The 15850-nt window shown below is 38.6% G+C and overlaps 1 protein-coding gene across 1 annotated transcript in view; it reads right to left on the bottom strand.

The window, feature by feature from the left end:
* The window catches only part of LOC129230420 (uncharacterized), a 263650-nt gene extending 249089 nt beyond the window's left edge, over positions 1–14561 (bottom strand). Inside the window, exon 1 of the mRNA XM_054864820.1 lies at positions 13859–14561. Within this exon, the coding sequence (XP_054720795.1) occupies positions 13859–14561 (703 nt within the window). The remainder of the gene's footprint in view (positions 1–13858) is intronic.
* Between the last annotated feature and the right edge of the window lie 1289 nt (positions 14562–15850).

Genomic DNA, 15850 nt, shown 5'->3' with positions numbered 1-15850 from the left:
AATAAAGCATATTTCAGTCAACTTCCATCATTATGCTTAATTTGCGTGATTAGTTAAGATTTACTAAGGATTGAATCTTTTATTGTAGATGCAATTCATTATATTGCTCACTCCTGTTGCAGGGGTGTGACATTTTTGCCCATTTATTTGCACTTTCCTGGAATTTTAACTTTGACTTGTAAGGTAATCAACAGTCTAACTTTATTGTTTGCACTTAAAAATTAAGATTTGTTCTGCAGGTGAGCACAAATAATATTTTTTGAATCAAATTTTTAAAAAAAAGTTTATACCTCACGTATATAACGTTTTTGGCAAAAAAAAAATTCTTGAAATAGAATTTGCTACACATTTATTTGTTCTAAAGAGTTTGCATTTAATATTTTTTAAACTTCAATGCTGGATGCAACATGTATGCCAGTAAATAAGCTGCAATTTAAGCCATGTTACACCAATTTTTGTATTTTTGATTTGGTTCTTTGTTTTAGCGATAGTCGATATCTTTTCCAAGTCTTTTAAAATAAGAACGGAGTCGAATATAGAGCAGCACTTTTTTTTTTAAACTTTGTCAGTACAACAGCAATCGATTTTTTGACTGTTCAATCATGTACTGTTGTACATTTTGCTTTACTTCAATATTTGCGACATTGTGTATATAAAAATCAGCATTATGTAAGATCAGAAAGAAAAAATATGAAAATTGTTTTTTTGAAAAGATTATGCTTAAAAACATAACTTTTACCTTTATTCGATAATTATCCATATTATGTTGGTTTTATAAAGTTTTTTTCCTTGGATCTTCATTATATTTTATCTTAACCCGCACCACAACCACTTCTTGAAGTATTTCGTATCATAAAGGGTCCACATATACATGCATAATAATATGTTAATCAAGTCAAACATTTCAATCAATATGTCCCCGCAGAAAGCTATTTTAATTATTTAATTTAGTTACAAGATTTTGGTCTTATCTCTTTAATTAATCAAGAAATTAGGTATAATGTGACTATTGAATAACTTAATTACATGGAACCTTAATTACTTTCCGAAAATTAATTGTTTTTCTCGCAAATAGTATTTAAACCAAAAAAAACCCGGTTTAAACCAAAAAAACCTGGTTTAAACCAAAGGAACGGTTTTTTTACCAACCCTGTTTGATGATTAAAAAGTTACTTTAATTTCAATCTTGCTTAAATTTTAAAACGCAATAGTATATTCATGAACTACTTCGAAACCATTTGAAAATCATGTCAAAAGGAATGAATCGATAACTGTTTTTAAGAACCTCGGTTATATCCAGGGGCGGCAAATAGGGGGTGCGAGAGGGGGCGGTTGCACCCCCAAATTTTTCACTAAGAATAATATAAAATGGTAAAATTCAATTTAGATAACTTAGAAAATCATTTGCCTGAATTTTCAGAACAGAAAAAACTGATGGAGGATAAGTGTTTGCCTCAACTAAAGAAGTAATCGCTTCATATGGGTTAAATATTTCAAAATTGAGTAATCTATGTTATGATGGAGCATCTTGTATGAGATACCCGTACAGTGTAGAGTCTGTGCAATTGTTACGCGTAATTTCCATGTCATTTTACATAAATTTTTATGCTCATATTATAACTTAATGTTCAGCGAGTAAGTGTTCATTGACGCCATGTACTAGAAACACATTTTAGCAACTCGGTGTATCATATGCTTTCATGGGAACTTTTTGTAAAGATATGCTATTTTTGAAAAACATCTCACATCAAAAAATACTTTCACATCAACAAATGTATCTTGAGGCTCTTTACTTGACAATCTCCGAGTGACACAAGATGGTCTTCAAGAGTTATAAAAGCCCCCTGGAAGAATTACTGGAAAGCGACCTTTTCATTGATAAAAAATTTGATGTCATTTTAATATGTATGCTTTTGTCTGAATTTTGTGTTTACTTTATTTATACTGCGGAGCGTTTTTTTTTTTTTTTTGATAAATGCTACACTCTATCATAAAAATTTTAATTCGCTAATCTTAATTCTTGGATTGACAATTGAAACTCTTAGTAATTTTCGCATTAATGCATACTTGAACCAGGTGTGGAACTTTGTGACAGAACTTTTCGTAACAGTTTTCAATGTATGCCAATGTGGAAGAGGTGACAAAACCCAGATGAAGTTCTAGTCAAAATATTAAATCAATATTTTGAATAAACTGATCAATTCAGTTTCTCAAGAAATTGAGACAGGATTTAATGAGATATATTTATTATTGGTCTTAACTTCAATATTATGTAGAATAGTGTAACGGATTCGGTGCGACTTCCACTTTCTTGAAATGAAGACACAGTTCTTGATAAAAACACAGGAAATTTATTTACACTATGTACAGGAAAGATCTTCAACAACTGCTAAATTATTCATCAGCAATTAAGCAATTATCACACAACACCGTAAACTCAACGTTTACACACGTATTTACTTCCAAATACGAAAACAACACAGCGAAAATGCCTCGCAATAAACAGAGCAAAAATGCACTCAGTTCGAAATCTCAATCGAAACTCACTGTTTATCCATCGCTAACGGCTTAAATACACCGAAAAGAAATTTCTCAAATATTCCACATGCTTCTCGAAATGCGTTGACCGTTATCAAATTTTATCAATGAACAAAAAGGGAATAGGGGTCGTATATTTTAGCCATATGAAAAAGGGGTTGTATATTCATTACGGGAAACTATTTACAGGTTACGTTACTACAATAATTACTATTTACAGGATTTGTAACATTGCCCCCTTCCCAAGGACTGCACGTCCCGGGCAGTACAATCCCCAGAAAGGGTGCCAAACTTCTATCACATGTTCACAAATATACACATTAATTAATAACTAACAGATACAGAAAATACAATAATAACAAGAAATATTACTAAACATTAAAAGCAACAAAATTATCTACAACTTTTATGTTATCAACCATGGTTGTTTACGTAATACTCATGAACTATGGCCATAGTATGGGGCTAACCGATCATAATGTACAACCCTAGGTTTTGCATTAGGTGATTTTTGGATCCTCACTACGACGTCATTTAGTCGGTTAAGGACTTTGTAGGGTCCATCCCAATGCGACTGCAATTTGGGTGACAGACCTTTCCGTCGGATGGGATTCCATAAGCAAACCTTGTCGCCTTCGTTGAATTCATGTCCAGTAGACCTTGTGTCGTATCGGGTCTTCATCTTCTCCGCCGCGATGTTGATTCGCTCTCGTGCGAAGTTATGAACGTCTCCCAACCGGGCCTGGAGATCCTGGATGTACTCCTCAGGCGATGAAGGCGCATCCGGAGGACGACCGAAGACGAGATCACAAGGTAGCCGAAGCTCTCGTCCGAAGAGCATCTGAGATGGGGCATATCCGGTAGTCTCGTGGACAGCACTGCGGTAGGCCAGCAGGAACAAAGGTAGCTTCTTGTCCCAATCCTGTTGATTTCTGGATACCATAAGTGAGAGATTGTTCAGGATTGTGCGGTTAAATCTCTCCACCATGCCGTCCGATTGTGGGTGTAGTGGTGTTGTCCTAGTTTTCTCAATTCCGAGAATTTGACATAGGCCCTTAAACACAGCAGAGATGAAATTCCTCCCTTGATCGGAATGAATCTGCAAAGGTGTTCCATATCTCGAGATCCAATGTTGGACTAGAGTCTCTGCTACGGTGGTAGCCTCTTGATCTGGAATGGGATATGCTTCCGGCCATTTGGTGAAGTAGTCGATGGAAACAAGAATGTATTTGTTCCCATCAGCAGTTCTTGGTAGAGGACCCAGGATGTCGATCCCAATTCGTTCGAAAGGAGCTCCAACGTTGTACAGATGTAGCTTCCCTCTGCTTCTCTTCTTCGGTCCTTTACGAGCAGCACAGGCGTCACAAGAATGGCACCACTTCTCCACGTCATCCTTCGCCTTACTCCAGAAGAAGCGCTCCCGAACTTTATTGAGGGTTTTCAAGACACCAAAATGTCCTCCAGTCGCACTACTATGTATTTCTTTCAAAACATCTGAAATCCTTGATCGGGGAAGTAGTAACTGCCACCTAGATGTTTTACCGTCGTCAGATTCCCATTTCCGGTGTAGCACGCCGTTCCGTAAATGGAGTGAGTTCCATAAAGCCCAGTATCTTTTTGTTGCAGGACTGAAGATGGAAACGTCCTGCCAGCTAGGGCGTCGACTGTCACTTTCCATGAACTCTAAAATTGGTTTTATGTCGGGGTCTTCAAGTTGATCTTTTCGAACTTGGTCATCACTCCATGGATCAGGTTCTGATGATGTTGGAGTCACTGTCACCTGATAGGCGGTAGGGCTAGTCGTTCCATACTGTTTCTCGATTCGGGAACAATAGTGGCAGTTCTCAGGACAGGGTCTCCTTGATAAAGCGTCAGCATTACCGTGAGATAACCCTTTTCGATGCTTGATCTCCATGTCATATTCCTGGAGCCGCTGTATCCATCTGGCTATCTGGCCTTCCGGATTGTTGAAGTTCAAAAGCCAAGTTAATGAGGCATGATCTGTCCGAAGCAGAAATTTTCGGCCGTAGAGGTAATGATGGAAGTGTTCTACAGCTTTCACTATGGCCAGTAACTCCTTTCTGGTGACGCAGTAATTTCGCTCCGACTTTGATAAGCATTTGCTCCAGTAAGCGATGACATGTTCATTTCCGTCAATTTCTTGGGATAAAACAGCTCCGATGCCCTCGTTGCTCGCATCAGTGTCCAGGATGAAGGATTTTTCAGGCTGAGGATAGGCGAGGATAGGCGTTGATGTTAAAGCCTCCTTCAGTCGTAGAAATGGATCTTCGCATTCTTTGGACCATTCAAACTTTTGCTTGCTCTCCGTCAGCTTATGCAAAGGTCGTGCAATGTTGGAAAAACCCTTTACAAACTTCCTGTAGTATGTGCAGAGCCCCAGGAAACTTCGCAGCTGATGGATGTTTTCGGGACGACTCCAATTCTTGACCGCAGATACCTTTTCTGGATCGGTTTGCACACCTTCAGAAGAGATGATGTGACCAAGGTAGTTCACTTCCCGGCGGAACAAATTACATTTGGACGGGCTTAACTTCAGATTGGCTTCCTTAAGCTTTTGCAGCACCTTCCTAAGATTTGCCAGATGTTCTTCGAAACTGCGTCCCACGATGATAATATCGTCTAAGTAGACCAGACAGGATTCGTAGGAAAGTCCTCTTAACACTGTCTCCATAAGACGCTCGAACGTAGCTGGTGCATTACAGAGGCCGAAGGGCATCACTTTAAACTGCCATAAGCCTTGTCCAGTTGTAAATGCTGTCTTTTCTCGGTCATCAGGGTGTATCTCAACCTGCCAGTAGCCGCTCTTCAAGTCCAGGGTCGAAAACCACTTGTGTCCGGAAAGAGTGTCCAAGGTGTCGTCTATCCGTGGAAGAGGGTAACTGTCTTTCTTGGTGATTTCATTCAGCCGTCGGTAATCGACACAAAATCTGGTGGAGCCATCTTTCTTTCGGACTAAGACGATGGGAGAAGCCCAAGGACTGGATGACGGTTCGATGACATCATTCTCCTTCATCTCTTTCAGGAGGGTCTCAACTTCTTCCTTCTTGGCGAATGGTAGTCGTCTTGGATGCTGCTTAATAGGGGGGTGTTCTCCAGTGTAAATCCTATGCTGCGTTAAATTCGTACGGCCGACATCCTCCGATGCTGATGAAAACAGATGCTTGAAGTCATCCACCAATTGTTCCGCAGCAGTTCTTTGATCTTTCGATAATGGCGCACTCCCAATTAACTTCGACGTCAAGGACTCAGAAGACACAGTCTCAGGGGAATTGATTCTTCTAATGATGCAGTTTACTGGAGTACAAGTTGCCAACACTTCACCTTTTCGGATATTCCTTGGCCTTTCACTCACGTTGGCGACTCTCACAGGAATTACATCCTTAGAAAGGTCCACAAGCGTAGATGCTACCAGTACTCCTTTTAGGCTATTGCTTAGGTTAGGGTATTCAATGAGTCCAAATCGAAAACTATTGCTTTCTTCAAGGGAGCCAGGTATTAATGATTCTGACCTTGAGGGAATCGATAAATCTGTTTGAGCTATTATTTGATGAGCGGATTTTACATCACTCTCTGCAGGGAAAACGGCTATGTCTTCTCTCATCGAGTGCAGCTCATTAGTCTTGAAGTCGAGAGTGAAGTCATATTTCTTCAAAAAGTCCAATCCGAGAATGAAGGGGTCCGTGATATTAGCGACGAATGCCGTATGATGGTAGGTGGCATTCCCAAACACTATTTCCAAGTCCACTTTACCGTCAATCTCAATTTTGTCACCTGTCACAGTCTGGAGACTTACGCGTGGCGATATCCACAGCAGTTTCAATCCAAATTCACGAGCCACATCTGTCCTAACGATTGTCACATTGGCTCCAGTGTCGACAATCAGTTTGCAAGGATTCCCATTTACATGGGCGTAAATGAAAAGTCCATCACTGCCACTACTAGAAGAGGAAATCTGCAGAGCTCTGGTGGTGGTGATTTCCTTCCCTCGCGTAGCTTGGCGAGCCGGACAACTCCTTCGCAGGTGTCCTTCACTACCGCATTTCCAGCACTTCTGCTCTTGTTTCTTTTGGGCTGTTATGCTGCTCAGATGTCTTGCCAAGTCACCGAGTTGTCTCTCGAGTTCAGCGAGGTGGGACGACCTGGAATCAGACTCATCAGCTTCCAGAGTTCGGATGGGATGGCGATCCACACGGGTTGCTTGCTGTGCGGCCTCCAACTTCATCGCATACACAACAGCAGAATTCAGGTCTTTGACATCCGCCATCCGTAGAGCTTTCTGGATTTCCGGATCTCGAACCCCGTCGACGTAGTAGTTGAGTGCCAGGTTGTCTCGAACATCCGCAGGACAGTCGCAAAAAGCAAGATGAGACAGTCTCTCGATGTCCGCCGCAAGCTCTTGCAGGGTTTCCCCGGTTTTCTGGAAACGGGACTTCAACTGGAGTCGGCTGAAATCTTTCTGGCACTTCTCACCGAAGCGAAGCTCCAACGCAGATGTGAGGGCGGCGAAATCCAGGCGCTGGCCGTCCGGAAGGGTCTGAAGAATGTCCGCTGCGTCACCTCTCAGGGATGCTGCAAGATGGCAGGCCTTGGTAGCAGAGTCCCATCCGTTCGCTTCCGCCACTATCATGAACTGAGTTTTGTAAACCTGCCACGAAGTTTTCCCATCAAATGTGGCAAGTTTAATGGACAGTCGAGCAACCGATGTGGGAGCGCCAAACTGTACAGAGCTGCTTTCCGCGGTCGCCAATCTCCTTTCCACGTCCTTAAAGATCTCTTCTTTAAGTAGATGAAATCTTCTATCTTCTTCTTCAAATTTATTTTCTACAGCATTGAATCGGCTTTCAACGGTATCAAATTTTTCTTCAATAGCATCAACTCGATGCTCTATGTCATTAAATTTATTTTCCATCACAGTCTTTACCGAAATAAGGTCGTTTTTAATTTCTTCTTGGTTAGACGTTAAGTCCTTTTTCAGCACCGTTAAATCGCTTTTTAACTGGTCTTGATTTGCCAACATACTTGCAGTCAGATCACTTTTTAATTGTTCTTGATTAGCCGCCATATCATTTTTCAATTGTTCTTGATTAGCCGCCATATCATTTTTTAATAGTTCTTGATTTGCAGTAAAACTTGCAGTCAAATCACTTTTTAATTGGTCTTGATTAGCCGCCAATTCATTTTTAACAGAGTTGATTGCATCAAGCAGTTGTTTTAATTGTTCATCCATTGCGCGAGTAATCACCATAAAATTAAAGTCCAAATTCAAAAAGTTTTTATGAAAAAATGTCCAAAGTCACACTTACTGCAAGAAAGTCCTGAAGTAGCCCCACGTTGGGCGCCAAATTGTAACGGATTCGGTGCGACTTCCACTTTCTTGAAATGAAGACACAGTTCTTGATAAAAACACAGGAAATTTATTTACACTATGTACAGGAAAGATCTTCAACAACTGCTAAATTATTCATCAGCAATTAAGCAATTATCACACAACACCGTAAACTCAACGTTTACACACGTATTTACTTCCAAATACGAAAACAACACAGCGAAAATGCCTCGCAATAAACAGAGCAAAAATGCACTCAGTTCGAAATCTCAATCGAAACTCACTGTTTATCCATCGCTAACGGCTTAAATACACCGAAAAGAAATTTCTCAAATATTCCACATGCTTCTCGAAATGCGTTGACCGTTATCAAATTTTATCAATGAACAAAAAGGGAATAGGGGTCGTATATTTTAGCCATATGAAAAAAGGGTTGTATATTCATTACGGGAAACTATTTACAGGTTACGTTACTACAATAATTACTATTTACAGGATTTGTAACAATAGGTTATAGAAAGCGAAAAAGAAAATATTACACTTATAAGTAATAGCATGAGGGAAGAGGAATTGTTTTGTGAATTGTGATTATACTTTTTAATGACACAAAATAAATACTAGCCTATTTAAAAAGCTTTCTTGGTTATTTTAAAGAGAGGAATCTAAAGGAAATGTGCTTTTTTGACATAACTTTCTTGCTTCCATTGTTTTTTGTCTGTTTCAATCAGGTCAGTCATTTGAAAGATAACTTCCGTGATTAAATTGAAAAACCGATGTAAATAAAGCACAAATTTACACGAAAATACAGCATATAGCTATTTCAAGGCTACAAAAATGGAGCCTCTTCATCGGTGTAAAAAACTACGCACACAACCAGAAAGTTGTAGGAGAACTGAACGTCAACGAATTTTGACTTTCGTGTCTCAGGAGGTTAGAGAATTGCCTTCGAAGCGCAATGAGGCAAAGCAAGACCTTCCTCTTTAGCTATACTGGCAATAAATTAAGTCATTGGATATTGATTAACTATAGTTACAAAATTTTCTGTTCTTCCTGGCTCCAAAAATAGCAGATTAAAACTTTACTAAAAAATAAAAACTAGTACCGAGATATTTTGTGAGATAACTTATAACAAAATAAATTTAAAGCTTCGGTCGAAAAAATTTTAATTGTTCTTTACAAACCTAATTATTCTTAACATTAAAACCATTTAATTATCAGTTCTTGTGAAAATCAATATGTATTTTATACCGTTCTGAGGAAATTCATGTTCAAGAAACTCGACCCCCCAAACGAAATGCTGAAATGCCGCCCCTGGTTATATCACCCTTTTTTTGTCCCCCAAAAAGTGTGATATAACGAGGGATTACTGTACTACAAGCCCCTTTACAAGAAGTATTTGGAGTGGTAATGCATATTGTTAATTACATATATTCAGAGGCGTGCACACGGGGGTCACCAGGGGTATGGCAGTACCCCCATTAGCTAAAAAAAAAAAACAAGATTAAAATAGAGCACCATAGTGTTTTACTGTAATGTGCAGGCTGCTGAAATGAGACTGAATTGGCTATGGCTGACTGGCAAGGAAGCTTCTCATAACCAGCTTCTGCATCAGGCACCCAATGTTCATCATTTCTTCTTCAATTATACATACTTCAGTTGTGCTGAATTAGTTTAAAAAAAAAATGTTTTCATGAAACGAAGCTGCAGAGAGGAAGAACTTATATTTCGCTAAATCAAGTCAGGCTAATTTGAATGGGAGCCCTTCAAATGCATTTTTCCCCTTTTTGCACAATTGAAGTTCATAACATTTCAACACTTACTAAAAAATATCAAGGAATAGCATGTTTTTCATAAAAGAAAAATTAAGATGCTTGTGTCAAAATTTAAGGCACTCAGTGGCATACCTATGGGGTCCTCCAGTCTCTCTGGTGAACTTTAAGGATAGTGCCCTCCCTCCTCCCTTACGGTTTAATAGACATTCATTTTTTAAAATAACATTAGCAATTTATTATGAAACGTTAGAACCTAATCGTAAGTGAAATATTCCTACAGAGGTAGGAGGATACGGGGATTTCTTCCCTAGAAAAGCCTCTAAATTGTAGTTGAAAAAAGCAGTTTTAGACAATCTTTGAAAATGGAAGGAGAAGCTTCGGTTCCCTCCCCTGGCAAATTTCATAGTTGAATTTTGAAAAGTGCAACTGTAAATTACCTTTGACTGTTTTTGAGAGAGGGGTTACAGTGGGTTCTCCCCCAATAATATTCAAAATCATTGCTCAAAAAACAAAGGTTTAGACGATTTCAGGTGACGTTAAAGGGAAGAGAGATTCAAGGCTCTCTCTGGAAATTTTTCGAAATTGAAGCTCGAAAAATGTTAGTTTGGCCTACCTTCGGAAAGGAAGGTGTTTTCAGGACTGTCTCTCGGAACATTTAAGAAATTGAAGTCAAAATTTAAAACGATCTTAAATGACTTTGGGGGGAGAGAGGAGACGCTCTGCTGGAAAATTTTTTAAAGTTGTCGCTTTAAAAACGCTGGTTTAGTCGATCTTTTGTAATATATCTGAGAGAAGTTTCCTCCCTTTTTAATTTGTAACATATATTGTATCTTATTTGAATAATGTTTCAAAATATCTCTTTTTTCCTTGAGAGGTAAAATGCTATCCTCTTTTCGAAAAAGAGAGCTTATCCAGGGCAGAAAATGGCCCAAATCCCTCTCAGATACGTCACTGCAGTATAGAAGTATTCAGCAGACCCATATATTTGCCTTTTTTTTTTGACAGGGTGGGAGGCATTACGATTGTCTTTTTTCCTTTTAGCTCTATTGTTTATAATCCTCTTCTAAAAAATCACTAAAGTAATCAACTTTTCACTAATAATATTTTTTCAAAATAATCTTGCAAATTACAGCCCCTCTTCCTGTTGCATCCTTGTCGAGAGTCACTCCTGTAATCCTAAAAGGTACCACATCCATCTAAAATGCTCAAAATAGTTTCACTGAGAGTGTAAATGCTCGTATTTCAAACAAATAAAAATATCAGGCTGGGAATTGAAAATTTGAGCTTCAATTTCGAAAAATTCTCCGGAAGAGCGCACCCGAACGAACTACAAGATATCATCGTTGAAGATTATCTACAGTTGCATTTCTCGAATTTAAATTTCGAAAAACATCCAGGCTCCACAGACAGTTTTTGAAAAAAATAGTAAGAAAATTGGAGCAAAAGTTTCAAAAATAAGAAAATTATGCTTTAAAAAATAGGAAAACAATGTTCTAAAAAAGGAAGAAAAATGCAACTAAAATATCCTGATTAGAAATGTAACTATGAAAAAAGAGCTACAAAGCTGTTCCATGTTTATGAAACAATTTTTTCAATTAGTGTTAAGAATTAAATATTTTATTCCAGATAAAAATAATGGGAAATTGTTTTGTTTAAGAAAATGCTTTACTTATTTATTTCAAGTAGCTTGAAGCTGCCTGGCTTCAGAGGGAAAAACTAATTTTCCAGCAGTGGACTGTATATTTAGATTGTTGACTGCATTGATGAGTCGTGGTTAAAACAACAACAATTAAATTTATTTACAATTAGAGTATGAGCATAATATTAAAGTAAGACTAGGATACGCATGTATCCTTACAAGGGATTGGGAGCGAGAGCCCTATGGCTGCATCCGCTAGCTACAACGTTGGAAGTGCATCTCCGAGGGGTGGTTTCCCACGCTCCTCTCACAATGGGGGCTTTAGGGTTGCTTGGCAAAGCCAAGACCCCAAGCGTTGCTCCTTATCGCTTGGGGGACCCGCGCAGAGGCGTTAACATGCCGCCCGGCGTTGCAATGTATTACATTCAACAATTGAAAAACATAGATTTTAAATAAACTTACATAAAAATTGAACAAATCTCTTACCAAAGTTGAATAATTATGAAAACAGTAACACATGTTAAATACGATAGCATAATGAGTAGCATAATGAGCTATACAATTGAAATTAAAAAAAAAAAAACTACAAACACAAATATTTCATCCGAATCTATTTTCATTTAAATTTAATAGCTGAGGCTCAATAATTGAATTAATTGGCCGTCCAATAAGGAAATGACCTGGTGTCAAAATTTCTAAATCATCAGTTGCTGATGACAAAGGAGTCAGTGGTCGAGAATTCAAAATTGCTTCCACCTGATTAGTTACAGTTATAAATTCTTCATATGTCAATCTCGCATTGCCAATAGATCTCTTTAAGTGGTACTTGAAGGACTTTATACCTGCTTCCCAAATTCCCCCGAAATGAGGATTTCTTGGAGGGATAAATTTCCACTCAATGTTTTCGGAAGATAAATAGTTGCTTAAATATTCATCTGGTTTGCATACAAGATTGTAAAGACGCTTTAGTTCAGCGTGGGCCCCCACAAAGTTTTTTGCATTGTCACTGTACAGAACTGAGCATTTACCTCTTCTGGCAAAAAATCGTTTTAGAGAAGCTATAAGTGATTCTGTCGTTAAATCCGAAACTACTTCAAAGTGAACCGCTTTAGTCGATAAGCACACAAAAATAGCGACATAAATCTTGTTTAAAACCCCCTTTCTCAGACACTTATATTTTACGTAAAATGGGCCGCAGAAATCTACTCCAGTATGTTGGAAAGGAAAACTGGGGTTTACGCGCGTTTCAGGCAGAGATCCTATGAGTTGTTCCGTTAAAGAGGGATTTGCCTTATAACAAGTGATACAACTATGCACAATTTTTCGGCACTGATTCCTACCATTCAGGGACCAAAATCTTTCTCTTACAAAATATAATAAGGACTGTGGTCCAACATGTAAATTTTTTACGTGAAAATGCTTTATAATAATTTGAGTTAGCTTGTGCTTAGCAGGGAGTATCGCAGGATGCTTTTGAGAATAACAGAGGTTCGAATTTCTTAAACGACCACCTACTCTAAGGACGTTATTTTTATCTAAGAAGGGGTTTAGAGATCTTAATTTACTATTACCTGTTACGAAATTTCCCTTTGATAAGTTCGTTATTTCCGTTTCGAATTCTGTCCTTTGAACAGCCTGAATAAGAAATGTTTCCGCCTTCATTAACTCTTGCGTCTTGATTGGGCCAGATGTTCTTTGATCTGGGTACCTGCAGTTTTGCATAAATCTAAACATAAAACTTAAGAGTTCTCACAAGTTTTGTAAAGTTATTAGATATTCCTAGAATGTCATTAAGAAATGAATTGTTATCTATCGTAACAGTCAATGAAATGTTCGATAGTTCATTAGGAGTTTGTGTCTCAGCTTCAATCTTGTTCCCCGAGTGTCTCCTAAACTCTTGAGAGTATTCTGCAACATCAGCTGGGGTGAAGATCTTAACAGTTGACAGTAGGATAGCTTTACGACTTGAAAGTAAACAAGTGTCTCTGTCCTTCCCCCGCTCGAGTGAGGGGTTTTCAACACCTGTATTGCTTGAGGCAAATTGTGGCGAAAAAATTGTGCTTCGTTCGCCATGGGGGTTGAGGATGAATGCATGGGAATTTCCGGTCGAGCTGTCCTTGTGTAGTAAAGAGTGGTGCCTTTGTGAGCACTGTCGGCAGCTGTTCTTAGATTTGCAATCTTGTACTCGGTGAGATAATCCAAAACAATTTAAGCACAAATTGTTTTTCCGCACTAGGTCATATCTTTGTTTGACATTTAGACGCTTGAATTCTTCACAATTATGCAGATTATGTGAATCACTGCACAATTTACAACTGTTCAATGGCAATGGCTTATTTACACTGCTTATAGATGTTTTTTAGGTTAATCTGGGTTCTATTTGTGAAGTGTATTGAATTTGAGAAGTCTCCAAAAAATGATGCCTCTTTTCTAAGAGTTGAACAAAATTGCTCCATTTTGGGAGGTCTGTAGAGGTTAAGGACATCTCAAATTGTTTTCGTGATTCTGCACCCACCTTTTGAAGAAATATGTTGAGGAGTAAAACGTCTGTAAAATCATTACATTGCAGATCCATTTGCCGGAGTGCACGCAGATGCTTATGAATCTTGTCCACAAGATTTCTCAGCTCATCTGCAGACTCATGAGTAATTTTCTGGATGTTTAACAGCTCTTGTATATGACTGTTCACAATTAGTCTCTTATTTTCGAACCTCTCAGTCAAGGCCTTCCACAGGGACTGGTAGGTATCATCTATTGTTTCTATTTCTTTGGCGCGGCCGATAAGTGATGATTTCAGGTAATACAGTTTTTGTGAATCTGAGAGGGAAGAGTTGCTATTGATGATGGAGTTAAATTGTTCTTTGAAGAGGAACCATTCTTCATATTTACCGTTAAATTTTGGAAGTGATATTTCGGGAAGCCGGATACTGATTGTTGAGTTAGGTGGTGCATCATTAAAGGAGCGGGAAATATTGTTGTTCAGCTGCTTGAACTTGCGCTTGAGGGCGACTTCTATTTTTTCTAATTCTTCTTCGAGATCAATGAAAATCTCTTCATTTTCGTCCAATTCCTCATCCTTCAGCACTGAATAGTAATCTAATTTCAGCTGCTCGAATTTGGTTTTTAGAGCTTGCACATGTTCAACTTTGCAACCGATTTCCGTCGAGTCCATTGCGTCGATATCACTTCCTATAGATGATAGCAGCCGCATGACTTGTCCTTTGAGACCTCCTCGTCTTCGGTTCAAAATGTTGAGGTCCGTCATCGTATTACGTAGAAAGTCTGCTAAGAAATCAAATGCGCTGATTCTCATCCGGCTCGACGGACCAAAAATGAAGCCGCCTGGCTTCAGGGGGAAAAACTAATTTCCCAGCAGTGGACTGTATATTTAGATTGTTGACTGCATTGATGAGTCGTGGTTAAAACAACAACAATTAAATTTATTTACAATTAGAGTATGAGCATAATATTAAAGTAAGACTAGGATACGCATGTATCCTTACAAGGGATTGGGAGCGAGAGCCCTATGGCTGCATCCGCTAGCTACAAAGTTGGAAGTGCATCTCCGAGGGGTGGTTTCCCACGCTCCTCTCACAATGGGGGCTTTAGGGTTGCTTGGCAAAGCCAAGACCCCAAGCGTTGCTCCTTATCGCTCGGGGACCCGCGCAGAGGCGTTAACATAGCTATTAGCAGAAAGCTTGGCTGTTGAAATAGGATGCAGATGATACTTCTTTGGTGCTTTCTCCTTCTCATACCCATCAAAAATGACAATAGCTTACCCATATTTGAATAAATTACTTCAGAATGGGCATAAGTCATTTTTTTTTTCAAAATTAAGTTAGCTGTGGTTTTGCGATATATGTATATAGAGAAATCAATTAGTGTAGCAGGGGAGTCAATCCTTGTACAACAAAGTATTCTATTTAGGGGTCACATTTTTCGTTTAGTACACATATTGGAAGTCCCAGACTTTGCACTTAACGCGAATGATGGAATAGTAATATGCAATGTGAAAATATATGGCAAGATCATAGAAGAATTAAGATTTTTTAGCGTAACGAAATAAAATCTATCTAAAATCCTTTGATCTATCATTATGGTAATGGTAGGTTCGTCAGTTAGGAGGGTTGTAGGGGGGAGGGGATTCGAAACCATGACCTGGGTAGACACAAGGCAGAAAAGTATCGGAATGAAATTCTCAGGGGTTTTATTAACATCACTCAAGGAACTACGAAAAAACTGTACGCTTTGAGTGAGATATACGCTGGTCAAAATAAGACTGCAGGAGACTTTTTCTAAAAATAACACACTGAAGAAATTTAACGAGATTGCTGATGACTTTCCTATGAGGGACATTCGTTTGTTCTTTGCGACCAGGAATTTGGGACAGTAAAACGAATGTGAAACAGATCTGACAGATTATTAATTACCATATGAAATCCAATCTCTTATAAATGAAATTCTGTTTTTTTTTTTTTTTTCATTGCTATCATCAAAACTTGTTCTATTGTTGGGTCACTTCAGGTTCTGGACCACCAAAATTCGTCAATGCAT

This window comes from Uloborus diversus, chromosome 9 (assembly GCF_026930045.1).
Source record: "Uloborus diversus isolate 005 chromosome 9, Udiv.v.3.1, whole genome shotgun sequence".
Taxonomy (NCBI): domain Eukaryota; kingdom Metazoa; phylum Arthropoda; class Arachnida; order Araneae; family Uloboridae; genus Uloborus; species Uloborus diversus.
The sequence above is the reverse complement of the archived record's forward strand: the minus strand, read 5'-3'. Positions and strand labels throughout refer to the sequence as shown.